At 37.3% G+C, this 23,803-nt stretch overlaps 1 protein-coding gene and 1 long non-coding RNA gene across 3 annotated transcripts in view; both read left to right on the plus strand.

Moving 5' to 3' along the window:
* Positions 1-21,850, plus strand: part of HABP4 (hyaluronan binding protein 4) — a 22,486-nt gene extending 636 nt beyond the window's left edge. Inside the window, exons 2-8 of one of the 2 annotated variants that reach the window (XM_035309171.1) lie at positions 7,881-8,028; positions 8,930-9,088; positions 9,269-9,340; positions 11,184-11,267; positions 18,047-18,215; positions 19,935-20,111; positions 21,198-21,850. In XM_035309171.1, coding sequence (XP_035165062.1) covers positions 7,881-8,028; positions 8,930-9,088; positions 9,269-9,340; positions 11,184-11,267; positions 18,047-18,215; positions 19,935-20,111; positions 21,198-21,254 — 866 coding nt within the window. In that variant the 3' untranslated portion in view covers positions 21,255-21,850. The remainder of the gene's footprint in view (positions 1-7,880; positions 8,029-8,929; positions 9,089-9,268; positions 9,341-11,183; positions 11,268-18,046; positions 18,216-19,934; positions 20,112-21,197) is intronic. The other variant, XM_035309172.1, reaches the window with a different exon arrangement.
* Positions 11,274-16,071, plus strand: LOC118155738. The gene is made up of 2 exons (XR_004745992.1): positions 11,274-15,265; positions 15,756-16,071. It is a non-coding gene; the product is annotated as an uncharacterized LOC118155738 (long non-coding RNA).
* Positions 21,851-23,803: the final 1,953 nt, after the last annotated feature.

Consider the following 23,803-nt stretch of genomic DNA (forward strand, 5'->3'; position numbering starts at 1 on the left):
AAAAAAAAAAAAAAAAAAAAAAAAAAAAAAAAAAAAAAACATGGTTCTTGCATGCATTGGTGTTGTTATTCCATCAAATTCCCCTCCTGCTACCCCTTCTGTTGCTTAGGGTTAGTCTGACACCGCCACATCTCCTTGACCTCGTGGAGCTGAGAACCTCCCGATGGCAGATCTGTTCTAGTTAACGAGCGTCTTTGGAGGGGGTGATCTCAGAAGCTGTCATTCTAGACACTTGCCCAGAACTTGTCTTTTGGGATTCTTCTGGGATGAGATCGTCATGTGACTGTCAGAGAGCCCTGCCTGAAAAAACAATGCTCACGTTAGCACCAGGCTTACTTCATTTTAAGGGTGCTTTGCTGTGGTTATCAACAGGAGACAAGGGCTCTGCTCAGTGAACAGCAAAATCAAGCTTTCATGAAAAACTTTGTGCACAAGTGCTGGTAGTTGTCAGTAGTCCACAAGGACCGTGAAGTATGTGAAGAGCATGCTGCTTCTCTGTAAGGTATCTTAAACAGGTTCTGAGCGTACTTCTGTGGTAATGAACAGTGAGCTGGTGGGCTGCCTGAGTATCTTCTGCTACCTTGGTGCTAGGAAACCTGCTTTCCTGCTAATTTAAATAGGGAAAAGACTGCTGGCTTATAGCAGGTTTTAGGAAAGTTGAGTAGCTTAAGAGTTATTTTCTCTGGAAAAAAACATCGCTTTCTTCTTTAAAGCAAGTGTCTATCCTGGGTTTTGTATGCTCGTACGTGTATGTCCTGGGCATGTTGTGAGCAGGGACTGTAAATGTGTAGCGCTCAGCATACAAAATGAGGTGAGACTTGGGCCTGCCTGTGCACTTCTGCCACAGGCATCAGCTTTTTATCTGGGCCGTACATGTACATCTGGTATACAGAATTCAGCCAGAAAACTTCTGGACACTGTAAAAGATTCTGGGGACTATTGGCTTAATGGGCGAGAATGAGTAACTGCTGGGAAGTTGCTCTGACCAGCTGAATTTTGCATAAAGCCTCTAATGATGGCTGCATTTCTAGAAGAATACACCCTTGTTTGGCAAATAAGCAATCACACGCAATATTGATTAAAATGACTGAGTTATGGAACTAATGACAAAACTTGTATTCTTTCTCTTAAAATTGATGTAAAAAAACATTTCCAGTCTTTATTAATGATTTTTTTTAAGCTATCAGGTTTGGGGAACAACTCCCTCTAATTTCATTTCACTGACTAGGAATTAAATACCATAAAGGAGCATCTAGACCCATGCAAACAGCTGAATCAGGTTCTGATATTATGACTGAGTGACAAAATTAAGTCTTCACTCTAATAGCTTTATCAATTTATTGGAGTGTATTGCTCGTTTGGGTTACACAAAATGTTGTTAAGCTTCACAACTTGTTTTATTGTTGTATTATTTCTTGAAATTTTTAAATCTGAAAATAGTCTTTATCTTAAACACTTGAAGCAAGCCTCGTCCTTCTGTGCAACTTCAAACTTGCAATACGCAGAAAGCTTTACATAAGCCTGAGACTGTTTTTGGTGCTAGGTTTTGATGTTGGAGTGCAAGGTTTACGCAGTATTGTTGCAAGTCAGCATTTGTGTTTTATTTAGTTCTTGGATGCCGTTTGCCCTCATGTAAGAGGTCTTTGCCTGATAATTCGATACTTTGATCTTTAAAATCCGAATTGGTTTTTACGAGTTGACACAATTATAAGGAGAAGATTTTATTTATTTATTTATTTTGTTACAGAGAAGGTAAACTGCTATTTCATAGCCTACCAAAGCCTACATTTTTGGCCATAGTGATGTGGTTGTGACTCTTTTAACTAACTTTTATTATTATTATTATTATTGTTATTTAACTGAGTGCTGAGGCTTTGCATAAGGGCTCTTTGTAGGTATTACAGCTCCTGCAGTTGCGCCACTTAATGTTAACTCAGTTCATTCTTAGCACAGTGGCCAAACTGCATTTGCCAGCTCTTTATTCAAAAGGCCTTGTTGCAGAGCTTGCATTCTTCAGCAGTCCAGGCAAATTAAATCTGTTGATCTTGCAGTAATAAGCTCTGTTCAATTGAAATCTCTAAACCCTTGTTGCTGATACCTCCAGAAGGTTTTCTTCTTTCCTATGCATTTGATGACCCGTGTAACATTTAGATGTAGCTCCTGAATACTTAGTATTTGTCTGAATTTTTAGCTACTTGTTTAAGCCAGTATATCATGGAATGTTTCTGGGGAATTTTATCTTACTCTGGCTGTAGTTCTCATATTTTTAAATAATTAATTCCAGTATCATTCTTTCAGATACAAAGTCATAAGGACTGTCCAGAGGGTAGCTGTGGTAGGCAATTCTGTAATTGGGTACTGGCATGCAAGAAAAGAAAGTTTCACAGAATAGAGTCCTAACTCTGCTTATTTTCTGTGCTGCATTGCACGCAATAGCTGAAGCCTGTTTTTGTGTTTTGAGAGTATTCTTCTGCAAATCATGTAGTTAGTCCTGTTTTAGTTCACAAAAGTAAATTCTTGAAGGTTTGGAATTAAAGTCATATGGACACACATGTATGCAAAGGAGAGAAATCAGGTTGTTCATGCATTGCTAATTCTGCTTGTACTCGGAAATATGTGAAAATAAGTCCCTGAGAGTGGGAGCTGTCTTTTAGTATTTCCAATTACACAGCTTTATTTTAGAGGAAGACCAGCTGTCCATTTGTATGAGGTGCTGCTTTACTGGGATGGTAATGAAGTTGTGTCTTTGCATGGAGCCATAATTAATTGCAGAGATCCTTGAATTATAACATAACGTCTCCACTTGCCCTCATTCCAGACCAACCAGAGCAGTATTTTTTTTTTTTTTTTCCACTTCATCTTTTCTGAACTGCCACTAATTTGTGTCTTGTGGCTCTGGCATTTTCATTCAAAAATGAGTTGTTAATCTGAAACCTGAGGGAAGAAGTGTCTCTTAGGGGAAAAAACAAAGTGGAAAGGGGACCGGTAAACTTAAACTTAGGACCGGTAACCACTGTTGTTAGCTTTGTTCTAACATCTTACAAGGCAGTCGAAACTCAACCGAATGAGAATTTTTTGAATGAAGTTTTTCTTTATTTTGTGTGTATGTAGGTGGGTGGCAAGTCTGTGCTGGAAGAACTGTGGGCGGGATAAATAGCTCAAGTTTGCTGATACAAGGTTATTTAGCCCATTAAATTAAAATGGTAGAGTTGCAGAGCGATGGCAGTACATGCTCTAAATGAACTATAAAATGACAAAGGAAGTTCACTTAGATGAAGCGTAGAGCAGTATGTATGGGAGAACACAGGTTAGAGGTGGAGGGCCACATTGCTGACTGTACTGCATCATGAGTGATTTCTGTAATTCAAACTATTGTAGCTTAGGAAAGAGCAGAGGGTCATTAGGGCTGATACTATTAAAACAGCAGGCTTATTTCAGGGTGCAGTCTGAGAGGAACAGTGTCAGGAATTACGGAGATACCAGTAGCAAGAAAATCAGAAAAATAATTGCTGTGCCCTTGGAAGAATCTCACTTTCCCACTTATTGAAGTGTCTGCTCTTTTCATCACTTCAGGGGTAGGAAAACTAGAAAAAGCAGGAGTGACATCCATGGCCAAACTTATGGAATAATTTATGTATTGGGAAGGCCAAAATTCAGATTTTTTCTCTGAGCAGAGGTATCTGAGCATACAACGTACGTGGAACTGAAGGTGAGAGATGGAGAAGGCAAAAATGTTCATTGTTTGTTACTTATGCTTGCTGCCCTTCACTCATTCAGAAAACTTCTGAGTGTAGGTTGCCAGATCAAAAGCATTTTGTCATTGCTTTTTCCATCAATTACATGCTGTAAGATGCATAAATCTTTCATGTAGCTGCAGTGGCTGCTCTAATGTTTATCCTACCTGAATGAAAACAGCTCTCGCTTCCCCTCTGTTCTGTTCCAGTGCGTGCTGCTGGGGCCAAAGATAAGTAATTCTTGTTTGGGACCTTGGCCCAGGCTGCATTCGCGGAAACAGAGCATGGATGCCATCTTTTCATTGGGTTTGAGCACCGTCTATTTTAGTGGGATGAGTTGGTCTCAGCCTTATGAGAATTCGTAAAATGCTGTGATGCAGTGTTTTGGGCTGGATTTTAGGCCTGAATGCAAGGCTTAGGCGGTCTGAGCATCAGCAGCCTCCATCCCTCTGCCTGGGAGCTGTGTGGCAGCTGCTGCCCTCGGCTGCCTGGCTTCTTGAAGCGGTAGGGCCAGGACAGGATTTCTGCTGTTGCCTTCAGTGACTGGACATGGTTGCAAGCGGGGAAATTCAGGGTGTGTGTCTAAATGGAAAACGAAGTCTGCCTCCTGAAAGCTTACTCTTTTTCCCTTAAAAAATAAGAATGTTCTGCATCAGCTGCAGGCCAGTGAAGAGCCTCCCCCTTCATAAACTAGAGAACCATCTCTTCCCAAGCCAAAGTTCTGCTTGTCTGGGGACAGATGATATGAATGGAAAAACTTTGTATGGGAGCTAGACACAACACTGCAAAGGCAGCTAGATTTTGCTGAGTTGTTTTTAATCCTTCTGTTAATAACACAGTGGCAGGGATGCTGCAGTTCCTAAAAATATAATTTCTGCTTTCTCAGTTCAGAGTTCTGTGGAACATGTTCATTAAAAACACTTTCTAGAAAGTCTTCCTACGTAAATGCTGCTGCATAAGCAAAACTAATACTCACAGTACTGCATCATAGTGGCAAAGTGAAAGATACTTTAGTATGTTAACTCTATTATTTGGCTTAATCTGCAGCTCATAAAGCCCACTGTTGTTTGGTGTGTTTTTTTTCTTTACCCATGTCTATGTCTCATACCTGGTAATTTTACTACTACAGACGTCTTTAATAATAGTTTGGGTGTATTTTCTGAAAAAAAGCTGGTTTAGAAACAGTTCAATCAGCATTTTTTTTTCTTCTGTTTTATCGATTTAGAAAGTAAAGTGACAGGCAACTGAGGTGACAGAGCGGTCAGGTGCAGTAACTTCCCAGGGAAGTAATGTTGAGGTGAGGATTGGTGGGTGTCTACTTCAGTTTAATACAAATTTAAGTGTAAGAAACAGGAAAATAATCTTAAATGAGGCTAAACTTATTAACTAGAAAAGAGCAATCTTCAGTTTTTCAGCACAGCGCTTGTAAGACCTCAAGTAAATGATCCATAAAACCCCATTGCGGTTTTGAAGCAAACTTACATACTGGTATATGTGTATGCTAACAAGCTGGCAACATTGGAGTGTACCAGGAGAAGTAATTAATGAGCATTCAAAGCACGTCCCAGTTCTTTATAAGTGAAAGCTATTATGGCAACACTAGAGAGAATTGCATTTGTTTTACTCTTCCTTCCCCCAAACCCAGTCCCCCAGAGGGTTGGTGGTCCTTTGGATCTGTAAATAAAAATGAGTCTGCATTGTGACAGATATATAGTGGGGGAGAAAATCAGATGGCTTATGCTATCACTGCTGTCAGACTCTGGTTTGGTTTGCCCTTACATGCTGAGCTGAAATTTGTGCTGGTATTTGGACGGATTCATAAGCCACGTGTTTCTGCTCTGAGGACGACGCTGTTTATTAGAGAGGTGTGTTCACTGCAACCGTGCAGTTTTAATCTATTGCTGCATGTCTGTCAAACTAGATAAAGTATTTTTATGCAGGTTACGAGTGTCACAAATAATTTTTGTAGTATTTAAAATCCATTTGCAGTAATTATAGCCATCTATTAGAATTGAAATGAATTAACTGTACAATGAAGTCAAGAGCTGTCTGCTTTGTCTAGCACAGTCAGTGCTGGTGACTTGTAATGCACTGTAATACACTTGCATATCTGGCAGGACTCGTTTTGAAGCACTTTGAAGTGGTACTGGGTAACAGAACCACATCTTTCTAAAATAGCTTTTACATCCTTGTTTTGCTATTGCTTTACTCGTTTTAAGGAGTTCTCGAACTCCTGTATGTGAATTGGAAGTTAATACTAAATATGTAGGGATGTGGTCTCTGCAATCTTGCTGAGTTGTTCTATATGGAATAATTACGCTTCTGATGTGAGAGGCTCAAAAAGGGATAAACATGCACTCTTGTATTGCAGTCGCACGTTCAGATTTGATTAAAAGAAATGAAAATGATCACGAATAGTCTCTTTTTTTTCACGCCAAGATTCCAATTTAGAGTTAACACTTGTATAATTGGTGGTATAGTTGGGATATGCACAGAGCAGACAGAGCAGACACCTTTCCAAACAGTAAATGCTGTTCTCTATTCTTTATAACTTCAACTTTATCCTTTTTAAATTAGGATGCTTTAATAAAAAGCACTCAGACTAACATCGAAACGGTCCTTTGTCCACAGATTGTCTTCCTTTTTGGGAAGCAAATATGCTTGCTGCTATAAGGACTGAGGAAATCCAAATCTTGAGAAAAGAGAACATGTTATGTCAAGTGGTTTAGAGAAAACCAAAGCTAGGGTTGCTTGTGCAGCACCAATTAAACTTTCTTCAGTGCACAGATGCGACTGTCCTTACTGCCTAACAAAAAGCTTTATCGTCACCATTCTACCTTTTTCTCTGAGTGGAGAGTTCTTTGAAGTTTCTGTTTAAAGATTATGTTATAGACTTCACGCCTGACAGACAAGCTTTGATCAGAGATCTTTTATATGGGCATTTCTATGGAACTATGAATTCATTTGTATATTAATATATTGACATAGAATAAGTTTTCTTCTTATGTGCTAACAACCAAGGCACAGTAGCCAGGGCTGTAACTTGTCCGTGAGAACCTGACTTCACTAACTTGTTCAGCATTGCACACATTCTTCTTTTTGAAAGAAGAGCTCGGGTTTGATGGTCTGTGTTTCTGCATTTCCTTACTTGATGTCTTAAACCAACAACCTCGGCAGGTAATGGTTTAAGTATAGGGGTCTAGGAGACAAAAGGTTTGCTTTTGGAGAACTTTGTCCTGAATAGAGCAGAGAATTTGGGAAAATGGGGAAAGAAGCACATATTGAACTCTAGTCTTAAGCTGGGTGCATTTGGGTTGAATGCATCACCTCAGCTTATTGCCTTTTATAGCACACAGTTCCTCTGCACTCACCTTGCCCTACCTGCTCCTCCTCAACCTCAACAATGTCAAACAAAAACTGAGAAAGCTTAGACACATTTTGGCATGTAATAGATCGGAATTCTAGAATTAGTTGGAGCCTTCGTATTTACTGCTTGCGTTTCTGCTATATAAACTAAGTCTTGTAATGTTGGTAAATTGTTCTTTCCTCCATAGAGCAGCAATATAAGGAGGTGACCCTTATTTTGTTGGATACCATAACTGTGAGTTTAAAACAGAGGTGCAGACTCTAAATTGAGCTTATCTATAAGGAAATGTGTTGTCTGATGGTAAACAGCTAACACCTGTCTCAAATGATCCTTTTCTTTCCCGTCTTCACCTCTTCCACAAGTCTTTCAACTCATGTCTTTTGGTGAATTTTCTCTAGTAATTTTCTCTGTTGTTCTGTAGTAAACCATTAAGGTCTTTGAGGAAACATAAGAGAGTTTGGTTCTCAATTTTTATAACTTAATGTGAGCAAGATGAAATTTCTCTACCCTTTTTTAAAAAAAAAAAATTGCTGAGCTGTGTCAACAAGAGTAGCATTTTTGCATGAGACAGGTTCGTCAACATGGAGGGGAAATTAAATGTATTTAAAGAAAGTGTCTGACAACATTAACTGTAAGTGCTTTAAATATTTGGGGGGACTTGGGAGTGGAGATGGTAAAGCAGAAGACTATTGTGTAGTCAATTCACTTCAGACAGTAGTTGGTAAATATAATTTGATTATTTTTAAACTGTCAGTAATGATGTGTGTGTTTCTGAATAGGCCAGAAGCAAGCCCCTAAACGAGGAGAAGAGCAAGGATGTAATGATAACAGGAGAGCAGAGAAACAAGACAAAACTGAATGGAGACCTTCTTTCAGGGAATACCGTTCCTATGAAACAGAAAGGCAAACAGAATTCACAGTTGAGAGGTATGTATCATGTAGGGAGATGTTAGGTGCCTTGTAGAAGATCTCCACAGGGATGGAAAAGGATGGAAAAGAAGAATTAACCTTCTTAAACAGATGTGATAGCCAGAGGTGACTTAACGACATAGTTGCATTATTAGTGTGTTAATTTGGTGTTAGTTATATATTAGTTCATGTCTGTCACAGCTGTCATTTCAGCTTCCTTGCAGATTGATTTGGAGCTGTGTTGCGAAGTGGTAAAATACAAGGCAAAACTAAAACATGTTAAGATCTGAAAACTTTGCCTTTAGCCTGTAATGTAAATGTCCAATTTCTGAACTTGCACACCAAGTTTTGTAGAACATCTGGTGCAGATTCAAAGTAGAATGAATTTTACAGTTCAAACTGAAACTATACCTTTGTTAACACTGTTCGCTACTTGGACAGTGAACACATGTCAAACTTGTTTTCTTTATAGGTACTAGAATAATTTCACCTAAACTCTTAACACTTGAGAGTGTAACTCTTCTTACTTTCCATCACAGTAGCTGGTATTAAAAAAATTCAGAGAACTTGCTAGCAGTTACATATAACTATGAATTTGGTTCGTGGAGTTACGGCTCAATAAAGTCATTGAAGACATGACAGTTCTATAGTGTTTTATTAAACTTCTCTAATATTTCCACTGTTAAAGGATAAACACTTGAACTTTCTATTCCTTTTGTCAGCAATAATTCCTTCTGTGTTCAGTTTAATGACAAAACTAATACAACTGTGCTGAGTAAAGATGTAGTCTTCAAAAATTGTACAGTAGCTCTCTTATGCAGATGTCTCCTGCATCTGCACAAGTGCAGTCATACAGATGTTTTTCTCCTTGTTAATGGTTCCATAGAAACAAAAATCTGACTGGAAATCTTCTCTTTAGACCAGCTGAAAGAGTAGACTATGAAAGACCAAGAGGTCGTGGAAGAGGAAGAGGTGGAATGCGAGGCAGAGGAAGAGGTGGTGGAATAAACAGAAGTTTTGATGGCTTTGACCAAAGAGGAAAACGGGAATTTGAAAGACAAAGTGGCAATGATAAAAGGTAAGTGTTTGGTGTGCTTGTTCTTAGTGTACAAGTGAACAACAGAGTCAACACTGAAGTAGAATCTCTTGCATATTCTGTTCCTGCATTTTATGGGCAAGCAGCTTGGGTATAGGTCAGTACTAGTTTCAGTTTGAGTCAGTAACGTAAAAAAGCTCTTAACACTGTTTCTCTCTCTAGAGGAGTGAGAGCAGATGACAGAAAGGGTGGAAGTGAAGCTCGCAACTGGGGAACAGTTAGAGATGATATGAGGTACAATATTTTATCGCGCCACCCTGGACCATCATTTTCTGGTGCCCACAATAGATCATCATTTTCAGTTCACTGAAGTTTGGGTATTTTGAGGTTTAAGTCATGCTTTCTATACACTGTTGTTATAAGCATAGATTTAGAGCTTTCTGGACTCATCGTGTTTATCCTGAAGAGTTTAATTAGTAGCAAAGGCACAGTGATTTCTCTTGAATAAAAGCCTGTCAAAATCTTTTAGACTGGGGCAACATTGTCTTTTCTGAAATAAGTTACGACTTTTTCTTATATTCAAGTAAGTGGGACTCTGGTACTTATTGGCATTGCTACAAAATAACCACTAACAAGTGGAACTTGTCAGTGGGCTTGAAGTTTGGTCCTTCTTTGGCAAGTTTGGTGTATCGTGTCTTAATAGCAAAGCTGCAGTACAATTCAGTGTGGCTCCTGAGACATTTAGCTGATTCTACCACTGAAATATATCTTAAAGCACATAAGGATCAGTGACAAAATGTTATGTTTTATTAATGGTCAATTAGACAAAAAAGGTTGGGAACTTAAATTCTGTGTTTCTTTAATTGGTTTATGTCTATATAACACAAAGCTTGCTGGAAAAGTCAACTTTTGTCCATTCTGTGCACCTAGCAGTATGTTACTCTTTCCAGTAGCCTATATTCTTGTATGCTTATAGAAGATTTTAGTTGAAGGCTTCTGAAAGACAGAAAAGGCAGAACTCTGAGCTTAGAGCAAACATCTGTTGCCACATGTGCATTCATTCACAAAACTTTTAAAAATAGTTTTGTATTTATAACTCCAATAATGATGTTTGTTAATGTATACCAGGTTTCTTGAGGGTATCTGTCTAAGAGGTTAAAAAAAATCCCTTTGGGTCCACATTTTGTGGCTTGACATTCTGAATTCTGAGAGACTGTACTGACTTCTATCTTTTCTATAATGCTGCATACTAAAAGTAAAAGATTGATTAGGTAGTCTAGCTTTTCAAAACATGTGATTGACTATTTAATTTTAATTTTAATTTTAATTTTATTAGTTTTGAACTAATAGCACAAAACTATCAGATTTTTTTTTTAAAAAAAGGCACAAAACTTGTTTCTAAATATGTCAGTGAAGATGGTGTGAACTCTATAAAGTTCAAAAAAGTTAAGATCCCTTTTATTTTTTCTCCCTAGCTATTCTTTTTTTTTAGTTCCATAGCATCACAGTTTGTGATACAAATGTGAGATAACATTGCTTTCTTGTGATGTGGTGCATGTGGTAGAGTTCACATTAAATTGGTATTGTCTAAACAATTCTAAAAGCATCTCTATGCTTTAATTGTTCTTAATGAAGCATTGAAACTACAAAGTTTTAATTTTAAAAATGTGTGCATATCAATGGAATGAAAATAAGCATGCTACTGCTCTTATTTGACAGTGTACTAATGTGGCTAATGTGTTACAGAAACTGTGGACTTCAATGATGAAGTGTGAATTTTACTGTTTTAATTGAAAATAAGAAGTTGAATAAGAAAATGAAAATAAGAAATGCAAGCATAAGCATCAGAGATGTATTATAATCAAGTACTGGTGTTCATGACTGAGTTATTTTGTCTTCATGCATGCTTTTCACTTTTTTTTGTTTGTAAGTACATAGAAATGAGGTTTTCCTATTCCTTCTCACTTTGTTAGTTCACATAGTCGCTTAGTAGATCAACTTCTTCTTATGATCCCAGAGCTTTTCTTCTGTTTTGTCTTCCCAAGGAATTTTGCCTGGAAAATGTTATGCTTTGATATGTGAGTTCATTCCCAATGTGCCCCATGAAGACCTTGTGTTTTTTTGTTTACTGTTTTAGTGAGATGGAACAGACTGCTCCTGTGGAAGAGACTGCAGAAACAGCTCAGAAGCAAGGGACTTCTGAAGGAGAACCTCTAAACAAGTATAGTCTGGCTAAAATATTTTTTCTTCTAAATGCAAAGAAAATAATTGACTCTTACTGATATTCTTGAATTTTATTGGGAGGCACACTGGAAATCTGAACTGTGAAGTTTTTCTATTTTTAAATAATTGCAGTAGCAAAGCTTTTTCTCTATTTGTGGCTCAAGAAAATGAGTCCTTATGTCTGACTAAAGCTTGATTTATATAGCTGCAATTTTGAGTGACCATTGATGCTTACATTCCTAACATTAGGAGATTATTTAAGGAGGGGCTGCCTATTCTCTGTTACCCTTTTAACTTGGGTAATTGGTAAAAACCAGCCTGTTTTATTGAAGTACTCTGCAAAAAAAAGGTATTCAAGGTACTTATGCAATTAAACAAACACAACAGAAGTACACTAAGATAAAATTCTCTAAGTCAGTTATTCATCAATCACTAATACCATGCAAATGCCATCTATTCATGAAGGGCCCCTGTAGAACCTGGAAAGCTAACTGGAAATGGTCTTGCAGTGAGCCTTAAAAGCTGGGGAACTGAGAGAGAAATCTGCCCCTGATCTTACGGCTTTCATTCTGATCAGTGTCCAGAGGAGAATTTACTGCAGGTCAAATAAAAACTTTGGCTTAAGAAAAACTAATTAGAAAATCTTGTTCAACCAGGAGTTCAAAGAATAAGCAAATATCATGTTGTGAATATCTCCTAAATACTGGAAGGCAATGAAATGTCAGTGCCCTCTTCTGTTGCTATGAAGCCTTTTTTTCCCTAATTATGTACCTTACTAGTTACATTGGTTCATTTTTTATCTTAGTTGTAAAGCTGAGTAGGCTACAAAACCTGTTTTTTATGTTCAGATTGTATAATACTGGAAGAAACTAAGTTGATAGAGCTTTGATTCCTTGCATTTAAAGCTAGCTTTTATTATACAGCTGAATTTGTCTGAAACTATATGATGATGATTGGATTTCCAGAAAGATTTTACCATGTGAAATTAAATCAGATGGGTAGTTAAATAAATAAAATGCATATTTGAAAAAAAATAGCTAAATATGAGAACAGTTATTAAGCACTCTTTATCAGTTACTTTATCATTATATTTATCAGTTACTGGTATCTTTACTTGTACCAATATCTACTTCATGGTAGCTGGAAACATGCCCAGAAAATCAGGCTCTTCTTAGACATGTCCTAACATCAGTTCCTTGTAGAACATAAGGCAAGAAGTATCCATATTGACAAAGGCTTCTGACAAAATCTGCCAGTTGCCTCGTCATGTTTTTAAAAGTTTAGTTTAGGAATAGTCCACTGAATTCCATAAGACGCATGTAACCTAAAAGTACAGAAGTCTGCATCATGTAGTCTTTTCAGTGCAGTAAATGCTATCCTGAAGACTCAAATCTGTATGCAAAATATGAATTACATATAGCTCATTGCAGTTATCTTTGGGTGTATTTTCATGACTCCACATCTTTCAAGATAAAAGGAAATACTGTGTGAATAGTAGCGATGTAATCAGGGATGGATGGATGGGATACTGCTAAACAAGGCACAAGTATTTTTGTTTTTCAATTATTTAAAAGCAAAAGCTTTTGGGACATGGTTTTCAGGCATGATATGCTTCCAAATGTATTTTAAGGTCTTGTCTGCTTAGGTTGTCCCTGCTGTCCAGAGCTGCTGTCTTCTGGCAGGTAACATAAACCAGCAAAAGATTCTGATGAGGCTACGTTCTGCTTTCTCTGAAGCCTCAACGTTGTGGGGCTAGGCACGTATGTTTGTTCAAGCTACATCTAGGGTTTTTCTCCTTGTGACTTTTAAATGCAGCAACTCTGAGGAATCAATTTCTTTTCTACTGCTTAACTGCTTGTGTTGAGACAGTTGAAATATTTGGTTTTGTGTTTTCTCTCATTCTTTCCTAACGTGACTGTTAGCATTTTAAAAAGTAGTAGTAGTCCTGTCAACTGGGAATAATTTGTCTGTATGGAGATACTATATAGCTTTCTGGTGTGTTACTGTCTAACTTCAGTGCATCTCTGGAAAGACTTCTGCAGAGTTCTGTAACCTACAACATCTTTTCCTTCAGGACTATGTCCATATTGCTTTTCTTAAGCTTCCATTTGCAAAGTATACAGGACAACAATTCCTTTAATACTCATAAATTAAGTTCCTTCTTGCTATATCCTTGACAAATTTCACTGACTCTTCAACAGCATCAATGTCTGTTGTTTATAGTGTCCCAAATTGCATGCTAGGTTTTATTTTTCTGCAACTAATAAGTGCAAAATATATAAGTTGCACAGATGTATAAGCAGTACTCACAGCTGCATTCTGTTGAACTTATCTTCAGAGAACAAACAATTAAACCAACTTCTGTTGATTGATAACTTAAATAACTGTTTTTCTTTTCATTCAGTACAACACATGGTCTAGTTAATTCATATCAAAGGTATTTGTGTAGTTGGTAATTATTCTGTGGTGTTTTATTCTATTTCTTGACAAAGGACCTCCTTCCTTTTTAGTAGATATATGTACCCATCTGGTCATTTAATAAGAATCTTTCCAAATTTGTCATCAAGTTTGCTGACCTATTCACTTCTCTTGTTCCTTAATAGTGACATAAAGCTAGGCTTATACCACTGCGAATCTTTAAGTATTTGGTTCAGTGTTTTTCTTTAATAGTTAACTTGTACAGTTATAGATTGGTCTTACCTTGTGTAATTTCAAATTTTGCTTTATCTGGTAGTAATGCCCCTGTAAATGATGTTTAATGGGAAATACTTGTGCTATTGATTTCTCGATAAAAGCCAAATAAAAATTTGCTTTGTGCAGCTGAAAAATTGATCCAAAAAAGCTCAATATTTTTAAGGACATGAAAATAATTAGCCGAAGAGATGAACTGAAATCCATTCTTTTCAATCCTTGTTTCTTCTGCATATTAGTGTGTTCATTTAGAGTAGTTCCTGCAAGAAAGGTATGCACAGTAAACAAAGTATAGGTAGAGAATTATAGTAATCCATTGCAAACACCAAAGCAGTAAGAATCACAACTAAAACCTCCTGGTCTGGTGTTTTGATATATACATGCACTGGGAATTCAGTTTGTTCATATCCAGAGGCTGTACTTAGGTAGTTGGCAGTGTTTGCCAGCATGATCATTGGCCCGTCAAGGAGCTTATCCACTGGATTAATGAAAATACCCAGTGATCAGTTATGAAAAATAAATAAGGTAAGAAGTAATGCATAGAGTGCACATCCATGCAGTCTGAGTGACCAAAATAATCTGTTTCAGCTGAGTCTCTCTCCAAAAAGTTTTATGCATGTTCCTTTTGCTCTGCCTCAGTAATAGTGAGGTTACTTCCCCTTGGGAGTGTCAGCATCCTAAACCAGATTTGTAGCACTAATAACTTGGAAGTAAAGATCAAACCATGGTTTAAAAGTTGAGAAACCAAAACTTTGTGATGTAGATCCTCCACTATATCTTTGGAACAAGCAAGAAGAGGTTGTTTTTGCTAGATGTGTATTTGCAAAGTTACACTTTTGATTGCCTTTTTGGGAGTTTAGGTTGCTGCATAGTGAAGTATCCTTCTCTTGTATTATGATCACTGGACTTTAAGTCTGAAAGGGGTCTTGCTGACCCAAAGCATGGTTGACAGTACCTGTGCCACTTCTTACACCTGTGTAGTTTATTTTGATGTTTTCTAATGATGGATTTCAGTGTCTCTGGTAGTCTTTCTAATGCTTTGGAAGTAGAAAGTAAGGGGTTTTGTTTTTTTCTCCCAACTGTCTTGCCTTAATCATTGTCAGTATGCACAATTTTGTTCCTTCTTAGCATTATGTATTTGTTTCTTTCTCAGCTCTTCTTAAAGACTTTCTTGTAATCATGTATTTTTGACTTCCTATCTGTCTTGCCGTTCTCTTCTGGACTAGAATTTCCCACATGGAAGGCCTTTATCAGTTGAGACCTTGTGCTGCCCTACCAGTAGAGACATCTGCTGCAAACAAAAAGGTTGATACATGTCTTTGTCCTATCCACAGCAGTATAATACTATATAGTGTTGATAATACTATATAGTGTTGATTTAAGGTTCGGTTTGACTAGGTTACTTGCAGTAGGCCTGTGAGTGTTGGGTAGGAGATGTTCCCTATTTCAGAGGTTCTGTTTTGCCAGTGTTTCTTTCTGTGCTTGGGCAGCTGACATTTTGGCCTGAGAGTATTTTTACTCGTCCTTTGGAGTTCCTGGTGGTGGTGGTGGTTTTTATTTTCAGGTCACTTACTCTCTCATTGTAGGATCTTGTAACACTTGATCAGCTCTTCAATATTCTTGAATGGATTTGTTATTTGCCATTTTCTTTCCTTTTTGCTTCAGAAAGTGTGTATGACTTCTCACTCTACAGGTAGCAGCACAAAGCTGGCCTTAAAGCTGGCATGCTTTTCTGTTGCAGCTAGGAAGAAGGATAGCTACTTCTCAAGTACTTGCTGCAGCTGTTTTTCTACAGGTTTCATCAAGGACCGAAAGGTGCCCCCCTTAATTGGTGAAAAGGGGAGAGAAGGACAAAAGGCTTTCTAAAGTTCAGATATGCATTTTACCAATTCTGTCTTGACATAGCATCTTGGGAAGAAATTAAATATTTTAATAGAAGCCCTTTTTATTAGCTTTCTTTCTCTTTTCTTCCTTGGGTGCTTGCAAATACTTATTCCCAGAATTGAAGTTTCAGAAAATTGACCAAAAAATACGTGGTTTCTTACTGTAAAGGAGAGAAAATTTAAACATTCAGGGTGTCATTGGTTCTTCATGCAATGTTCTTGCGCATGGAAAAGTATTTGTTGGCCTTTTTTTTCCAGAAGTAGCTGCATCTTTCAGCAGTAACCTTTTCATTTAAGTCAGTAAATGTGTTAATTTTTTTTCTTATCGATTCTTCTAATTATAGTGTCAGGTCATTTTAATCAGTATAGAATTACAAACTGCTTACTAGTCTTTTTACCTTTAACTTTGTGTTTATATAGCTGGAATTTTATAAATAATAGAGAATGAAGGCATGTAGACAAATAGTACGGGACTTCTATATTTTTATTTACTGTCTTTATGAAGTGCATTTTAAACTGTCCTTCCTAGAACCAAAATTAAGACTGTCTTACTGTGCAGTTCAGTGTTTCATTTGCTTCTACCTGTCATATGCTGGGTTCTTCAGTAAAATAGAACATAAAGTTGACTGGCAAGTAATAAAATGGCATGCTACAAGACCATGTAGGGAGAGAGAACAAACCTGTTCTTCTATTTGCTAATTCTAAATGTACAGAAAACTCTCAAGTGTGCGTTCTTCTGAGGTGCTTGTACAACTTCAGAGGTGAAATGCACAGTTCGCTAACTTTCACTTGATTCTGCATCTTCCATGATAAAGCAAATTTCCATCTTGCATCTAATCAACTGTATATTTGTATTAGAAAAATCTACTCTTGATAATCAGCATTTGATAGAAGACATCTTGGAACTGTGATCCAATGAAAACACATAAATCTGTATCTCTCCCACAAGAAGGAGCCTAATTAAAAGGTTTTTTGGAAAAATAATTGTTAGTTAAATAATTATTATTTAACTTCATGTTAGGGGAAAACTTAACCAACTTCAACTGCTATTGTAATGTGTGATGGTTTTGGGTGGGAGGAGGAAGAAGCACTGGAAGAAGCACTTTTTCAAGTACCTGGGAGTCAACGGTGCAGATTTTCCTGTAGCTTATGGTGTTTGGTTATTTTAACAATTAGAGTGAAGTGAGTCACGCTCCCTGCATCTGACTCTGTTAAGGAGGGAACAGCTCTCTGCTAATATCTTTAAAAGGTACACCTGGAGTGTAATGTAATAGCAGCTGGTTCTGGGCAAGAAAATTTTGGCCAGAGTTAGGAAAATGGCACAGAAGTAGTCAAGCAGTGATGTGTGGTGAAGGATTTTTAGTCTTACATATCTTGTTTTATGAATATAGATATACAGTGTTGGACTTCTGTCTTTACAGTTCAAAATATGCAAAGCATACTCCTTATGTTGTGACATACTCCATATGTTTTCCTTGAATGTATCAGCATTATTGCATTTTATGTGACAAATTCAGAGCGGACTAGGATTAATCTGTCAGTTTTGGGCAGGTGATTAATAATGACTCCTTGTGAGCTACTACCTCTGACAAAAGACATCAAACAAGCATCAGAAGCGTTGTGTAAAATCACAAAGAAAATGCTAATAATTACTTAGAAGATCCCATGGTGTCATCAGGTCTTTTTAGATGGCTGAAAGTCGCACTGAAACACAAATCCATCTCATTGTCATCTTGCAATATAAGTCAATAGAACTGTGCAACTGGGGTATTGTGAACTGCTTAGTATACTTTTTTTTTTTCTTTTTTTCTTAGTGTGGCTGTATTTGATAGGAGTAGATCCACCGATGAAACAGTAGAATTGAGAATATGCCAGATCAAAAGACAGCCTGGTTTTGTCTAGAATTTGAAGTGCTTGAACTTATAAGGACGGATAAATTCCTGAACTTACTATAGTAGGTTAGAGATAGCATTTAGTCATAAGACTTAATTTCAAGCAGTCAAAGAGGTGTATTTTCTAATTTATATTGATATAAAACTTGTACCTCAAGCTACTGCGGGTTATAAGTGAAATTGAGGATAGTAATTTGGGGAGAAACATTCCAGATGTTTTGTTTACTATCCTTACTTTAGAGATTAGTGTTCTTGTTCATCCTGGCATGTTGCAAGCTAATGGTTTTTACTTTACAACTATAAACCTTTAGAGTTGCTGAAGGGGAGCCAATGGAAGAAGTAGTTCAAGAAATGACGTTAGATGAGTGGAAAAATCTTCAGCAACAGAATCGACCAAAGCCTGAATTCAACATCCGGAAGCCAGAATCCACTGTTCCTTCCAAAGCAGTGGTGATTCACAAGTCAAAATATAGCGATGATGTAAGCATGCATTGCCTGAGGAATTCTGTAAACTCTGCTTTATGCTCAGGGTTAGGAAACTGTCTCTATTCTTTCTACTAGTTATAGTATAACCTGAACACAAATCAGTATCAAACTTTGCTACTGTAATCACATATGTGCCTCAAAACTTGCTTTACACTTGCTGTCTATTCGTTTTTCTTCTCTCAGCTCATCACCCACATTTTGTATGCAAATATGTAATATATCAAGTAGCCCTACCTTAGAGCTTACTTAGTCCTAGCAATATAAAACCTGTGTCCCTGTTGCTGCCACCTACGCTGATCTCTGGTATTGCTGCTAGAGAAACTTGGTTTACTAAACACGTCTTATCCTAATTCTGAATTATATTTAGCATAATTACCAGTATATATTTACACGTATATGTTGCATTCTGGTTTTAGCATCTCTTAGTCTGGATGCTAAGTCTCCTGTTTTCATCTGTGCTGGATCCTAGCTTTCACTGTGCACTTGGAATGTATGATTTTTTTTTTCCCAGTTTTAGGGTCCTGCTTCTTAGAAGTAACTCTGGAGAGCTTGTTTAATAGTAATATGCTTTTCCCCCTGCTTTTCTGAAATTTTTATTCCCTTATATTATTGGGATTCATATTTCAGGGATGACTTCTCGTTTATTGGTATGATAGGCAAGCAGGGAGACTCAGAGATTCCTACTTACTTAGATTTCAGGTCTTGGGGATCACAGAAGTATGTGCATATACTTGTAGCCTACCATGATGGAATTCTTATCCTTGAATAATGTCTATATGCATGTATTGATACACATTTATCCTTTGCCTAGTTATAATACTAACATCAGAACTTACAGCTTTTTGATAAGTCTTAACTACTTTAGGTCACCAAGCACTTACATAGACCAGCACTAATACAGAAGTTGGCTGCAGCCTTTTTTAGCATGGCTTTTGGTGTTCATAGATGCCATTGCCCTGTCCTTCTCCAGGGTGTGGCAATATGCTGGGGAAGATAACTGTTACAAGCTCTGAGGAGTATGGCAGTGTATGAAGAGTGCATGCAAGTTGCTGTTCTTTTTGCTCCTAAACTTTTTTGGCTGGCGTTATCAAGGGACCTTATTAATACGAATATAGAAGAGGTACAGAAACTACATGACAAGAACAAGTCAAATCCCTCTGCTAGACATTGAATAGAATAAGTTATCCATCACAGTATGGGATGAGTTTACAGGTATGTTAACTGCAGCACACATTAGAATTACAGTGGGAAACAATCTTAAATCCACTAGCTACAGGGAATACACAGAGTTTAAGCAGTAGTCTCATAGCTACTATCAGCTCATTTGGTAGGCAAATGCTGTAGTTTCTTATGATCTTTTTATTACCTGAAGGTAATTGTAGGAGTAAGTCGCTTAGGCCTGACTCTCTGGTTCCTTAGGAAAACCTTGTAGATCATATTTCTGAAAACTTCTTCAGTGTTATGGAGCTGGTACATAAGACTTGTTTTGCAAGGACTCTCTGAGCCAGCAAAGAACTATTCCTGGCATCTGGGAAGCAGCAGTTGTCTCACTTCAGTTCCAACCCTCTGCAAGTTAAGGCCTGTGTTCTATTCTGGACATCTTCTTGATTTATCTGCTGCTTAGTTTGTAATACAAGTGTGCGTGTGTATGTGTATCAGGGAGGGAAGAAGGCTGTGTATGGAATACAGGCCTTAACTGGATGTTCTTTTTAGATGCAAAAGGAAGACTTTGAAGATGATTCTCATGTCTTTCGAAGAGCGGTGAATGACATAACATCTCAGCTGGATATTAACTTTGGGAGTCTTCCTCGCCCTGGCCGTGGATCAAGGGGAGCACGAGGTGGTCGTGGTAGACGAGTCGAAGAGATGGGACCTCGACCAGAAGTAATGGTAAAGTTTTTTGTGTTTCTTTGTGTTTTGTTTTCTTGGGATTTTTTTTTTTGGTAGTGGCTGTCCTCACCATCTGTTTTTTTTTTGGGGGGGATTACTGATTTCCATAGTGACAGACTTGTTTCTATTGCCTGCCTCACAGTATGTTGGCCTGTGTTGTTATTTTCAGTACCTGACCCATATCAAGTTGCTTAAAATTAAATACCAGTTCAGGCTCAGGAACTCCAACACATAAATTTCCAAAGTCTGGATTACAAGTTGCTGTAATGTTAACTAGAAGAAATGGATGCAATGGAGATTTGTTTTTGTAATGAGTTCTGATATGAACTGGGAAGTAATTAAAATGACTGAAGGTTTATATCCCTTTTAATTGATTACAGTACTGTACGTTAGTAGTATTTTGATTACTGAACGTGAGATCAATACATCTGGGATCCTACAGATGAAGACGTGGAGTGGTGGAAGTATTTATTATAACCATTAAAAAAAACTTCTACTGCCTTTTTCCTCTTTAAAACAAACAAACAAAACAATGTATTTGACCACCTAAAAATTACACCTTTATTCTTCATAATCCCCAAAGGTCTGTTTAGTTCTGCTTATCATGAATAAAATAATTAATGTTGGGAACTTACAGAATGATATGGAAATAATTTGATGTTGCTTCATAAAAATGAAAAAGTCTCTTTATATCAGAGCACAGAGTTTAAAACTACAACCAGATATGTGTGGTAGCCTGAGAATGTTAAAAAACATCAACAACAAAAAAACACAATGCTGCTTCTGAAAAAATGTTATGGATGAATTGTTTTACTTTTTTTTCCATCCCATCAAAATTCTTCAGAACCCTTGACCTTCTGGTCCTACTCAGGCAGCAAATCAGAATTCTAAACAGGTTCATGGTGTATCTTACAATAGTCATAATTTCTGAGATAAGATTGTCATTTATATCCATCTCTATTACAGAAAGTACTTAATCTGAATAAAAGAATGAGTATTTTTCAGGGTAAAATACATGTCTGTATATAGCTGCTATATGTTTTGCAATGGATTCATTTTTATAAAGCTTCCTTTTTCACTTTATAGGTGCAAATTGTTGCTCCAAATCCTGATGATCCTGAGGATTTTCCTGCTTTAGCTTGAAGGAGCTATTGTGAATGGTATTATAAACATAGCTTTGGTGTAGCCTGTGAAGAGGCCGGTTCTACTCTGGTGTGGAAAACAAGTCTGAGTCTACAGGAAAAACTATTTTGTTTTGGGTTCTTTTTTTTTTTTGGTTTGAAATGATTGCACCCCTCTCTGCTGATGGAAATGCGTTCTGGAGATAACAGTAGACTGGGATTCTGTCATAGGTCCAGTGTCTGCCTCCATGTGTGAAAACTATGTGAAGGCTTGCAGTACTCTACTACAAGCCTACTACTACTCTACTCCAAATGAAGTTCAAGGGTATAGTGCTCGAAAATGTGTACAGAGAGGTGATACCAAGTTCTCCATGACAGCTTGATCGAATGTAAACTGTTGAATATGGTTTGCAACTGGGGCTCTATTTCACTGTAGACATTTGAAAGCTGCTTGCTATGTTTCTTTGAGTGAAGTGTATTTCACACAGTTAAAAGTTGCAGTTATTGAGAGATTGGCAAATAAAGGAAAGCACTCATTGTTTTGGGTTTGAGCTATTATTTTCACAAGTCAGAGTAGGAGATTGAAGCTTTTTCTGTTTGGCTGTCATCTGGAAAAAAAAAATCCTAAACAGCAGATCTGATGCAGCTAAAACAGTTAACACCTCTGAACAGTAGGGATCTTAAGACAGCACAGGTGCTTTTGATAGCTGACTTAAACAAGTCTTGCTTCAGTAAGAAATGACAATTTGCAACTACTTTCAAGATTCTGAAGGTTAACTAAAATAGTAAGATAGAACCAAACTGTTAAGGAAGATTTTCATTTTTAGCAGGAGAAACTGCAAGCTAAAATTGTAGAATCATAGAATATCCCAAGTTGGAGAGACCCACAAAGATTGAGTCCAACTCCTGGCTCCACACAGGACTAACAACAAATCAGACCATGTGTCTGAGAGTGTTGTCCAAACACTGCTTGAACTTTGCTAGGCTCAGTGATGTGACCACTGCCCTGGGGAGCCTGCCACAGTGCCCGACCACCCTTGCGTTGAAGAACCTTCTCCTAACACCCAGCCTGACCTTCCCCTGACACAGCAATATTTCTTGCCTTAATAAAAAAATTGTGTGGCATTGAGGATGAGATGGGATGATCCTTTCCTTGCAGTTCTAACATATTTTGTAACTTGAGCCAAATACCCTAACTTGTTTCCTGTCAAAGGGATTGATCAGAGCTGTTCTCAGGAATCTGAGAGAAACAAATGAACAAAAAAAAAGTAGTGAAAGAACTGATGAGGGAAAGAAATGAGGGGATAACCATGTTGGACGTTTTGGAAGTAACTGCCATCCTCAAAAGAATGTCCAAATGCCTGTTGAACTTGAACTCATTCTCTCAGTTTACTGGAAAAGCAGGATGGTTATAGACCTTTCTTCCTGTTTTCTGCCTCACTTTGTTTTGTATCACTTCCAAACAATCTCCTTTGAGAGCAGATAGTAGATGAGACTTGAGTTAACAATCTCTTCTGCCTTGGAGTGAGCTCTTAGGGCACACAGAAACTTCTCATCTCTATGGTAAGGCTTCATGCACTTAGATATAATCATTCTAGAAAGACCATTGACATTCTTCTGTACGCTCCAAAGAGGTCATCTGCAAAGCAGTACTGCCCAAAAGATTCTTATATTGTTAAATTACATTATATGACAATTTGCTATAAAATGAGATTTTAAATTCCACAATGAACTGTTTCTAATGACACAGAGATAATCTGACAACCTGTAGTAGAAAGAATGTGCAAAGGCAAAGAAGCATGTTGGTACTAGGGGAACCATGCTGCTGCTTTCTGAGTTATAGAACTGAATGGATGAAGTAACATAAATGACCTTGTAGAAAAAAAGCTACTACGTGAAAATGACTGCAATTTGCCACTTAACTGTGGCTGCTCTTCTAATAGGTGCTTGAATGTTTCTGCCAAAAATGGCAATTTCATAATTGCGAAACATAAATGATTCTGCATATGAGGCTTCTGGATTTTTTATTTTATTTTTATTTTTTGCTTGTTCTTCCCCTCCTTATCCCTTTTCCTTGTCTCTTTTCCCACGGGACATGGAAAAATGAATCTTTTGTATTTATTTGCTTTCAGGGGTGAATGTACATATATGTGGAGAGCTTTTTCTTGTTGCTGCTCCTTTTACTGACACTTTATTTTTGCTAAGGGAAGTAGTGAAATACTTAAAGGTAACTCCTTTTTCTACTAAAAACTTGGAACCTTGTTACACAACTGTGTTGAATGTAGTGTCAAACACTTGATTCAGTTTTGACTTTCCAGAGATTCTCTGGAAAGGGCAGAAGGATCACTTTATGTTTTCAGGTTGATTCCCTCTGCTACGAAGTCACTGCTTATTCCTCTTAACTGTTATGTTTTTTTTTGTTTGTTTGTTTGTTTGTTGTTTTTTTTTGTTTTTGTTTTTTTTTAATGGAATGACAAATAGTTTGATTGGGGAATTGTCAAAGGACAGTTCATTGTTTGAGAAATTCTCAAAGTGTATCTATGTAATAAGTGTTTGGTCCACAAGTTGTTT

This window comes from Oxyura jamaicensis, chromosome Z (genome assembly GCF_011077185.1).
Source record: "Oxyura jamaicensis isolate SHBP4307 breed ruddy duck chromosome Z, BPBGC_Ojam_1.0, whole genome shotgun sequence".
Lineage (NCBI taxonomy): Eukaryota > Metazoa > Chordata > Aves > Anseriformes > Anatidae > Oxyura > Oxyura jamaicensis.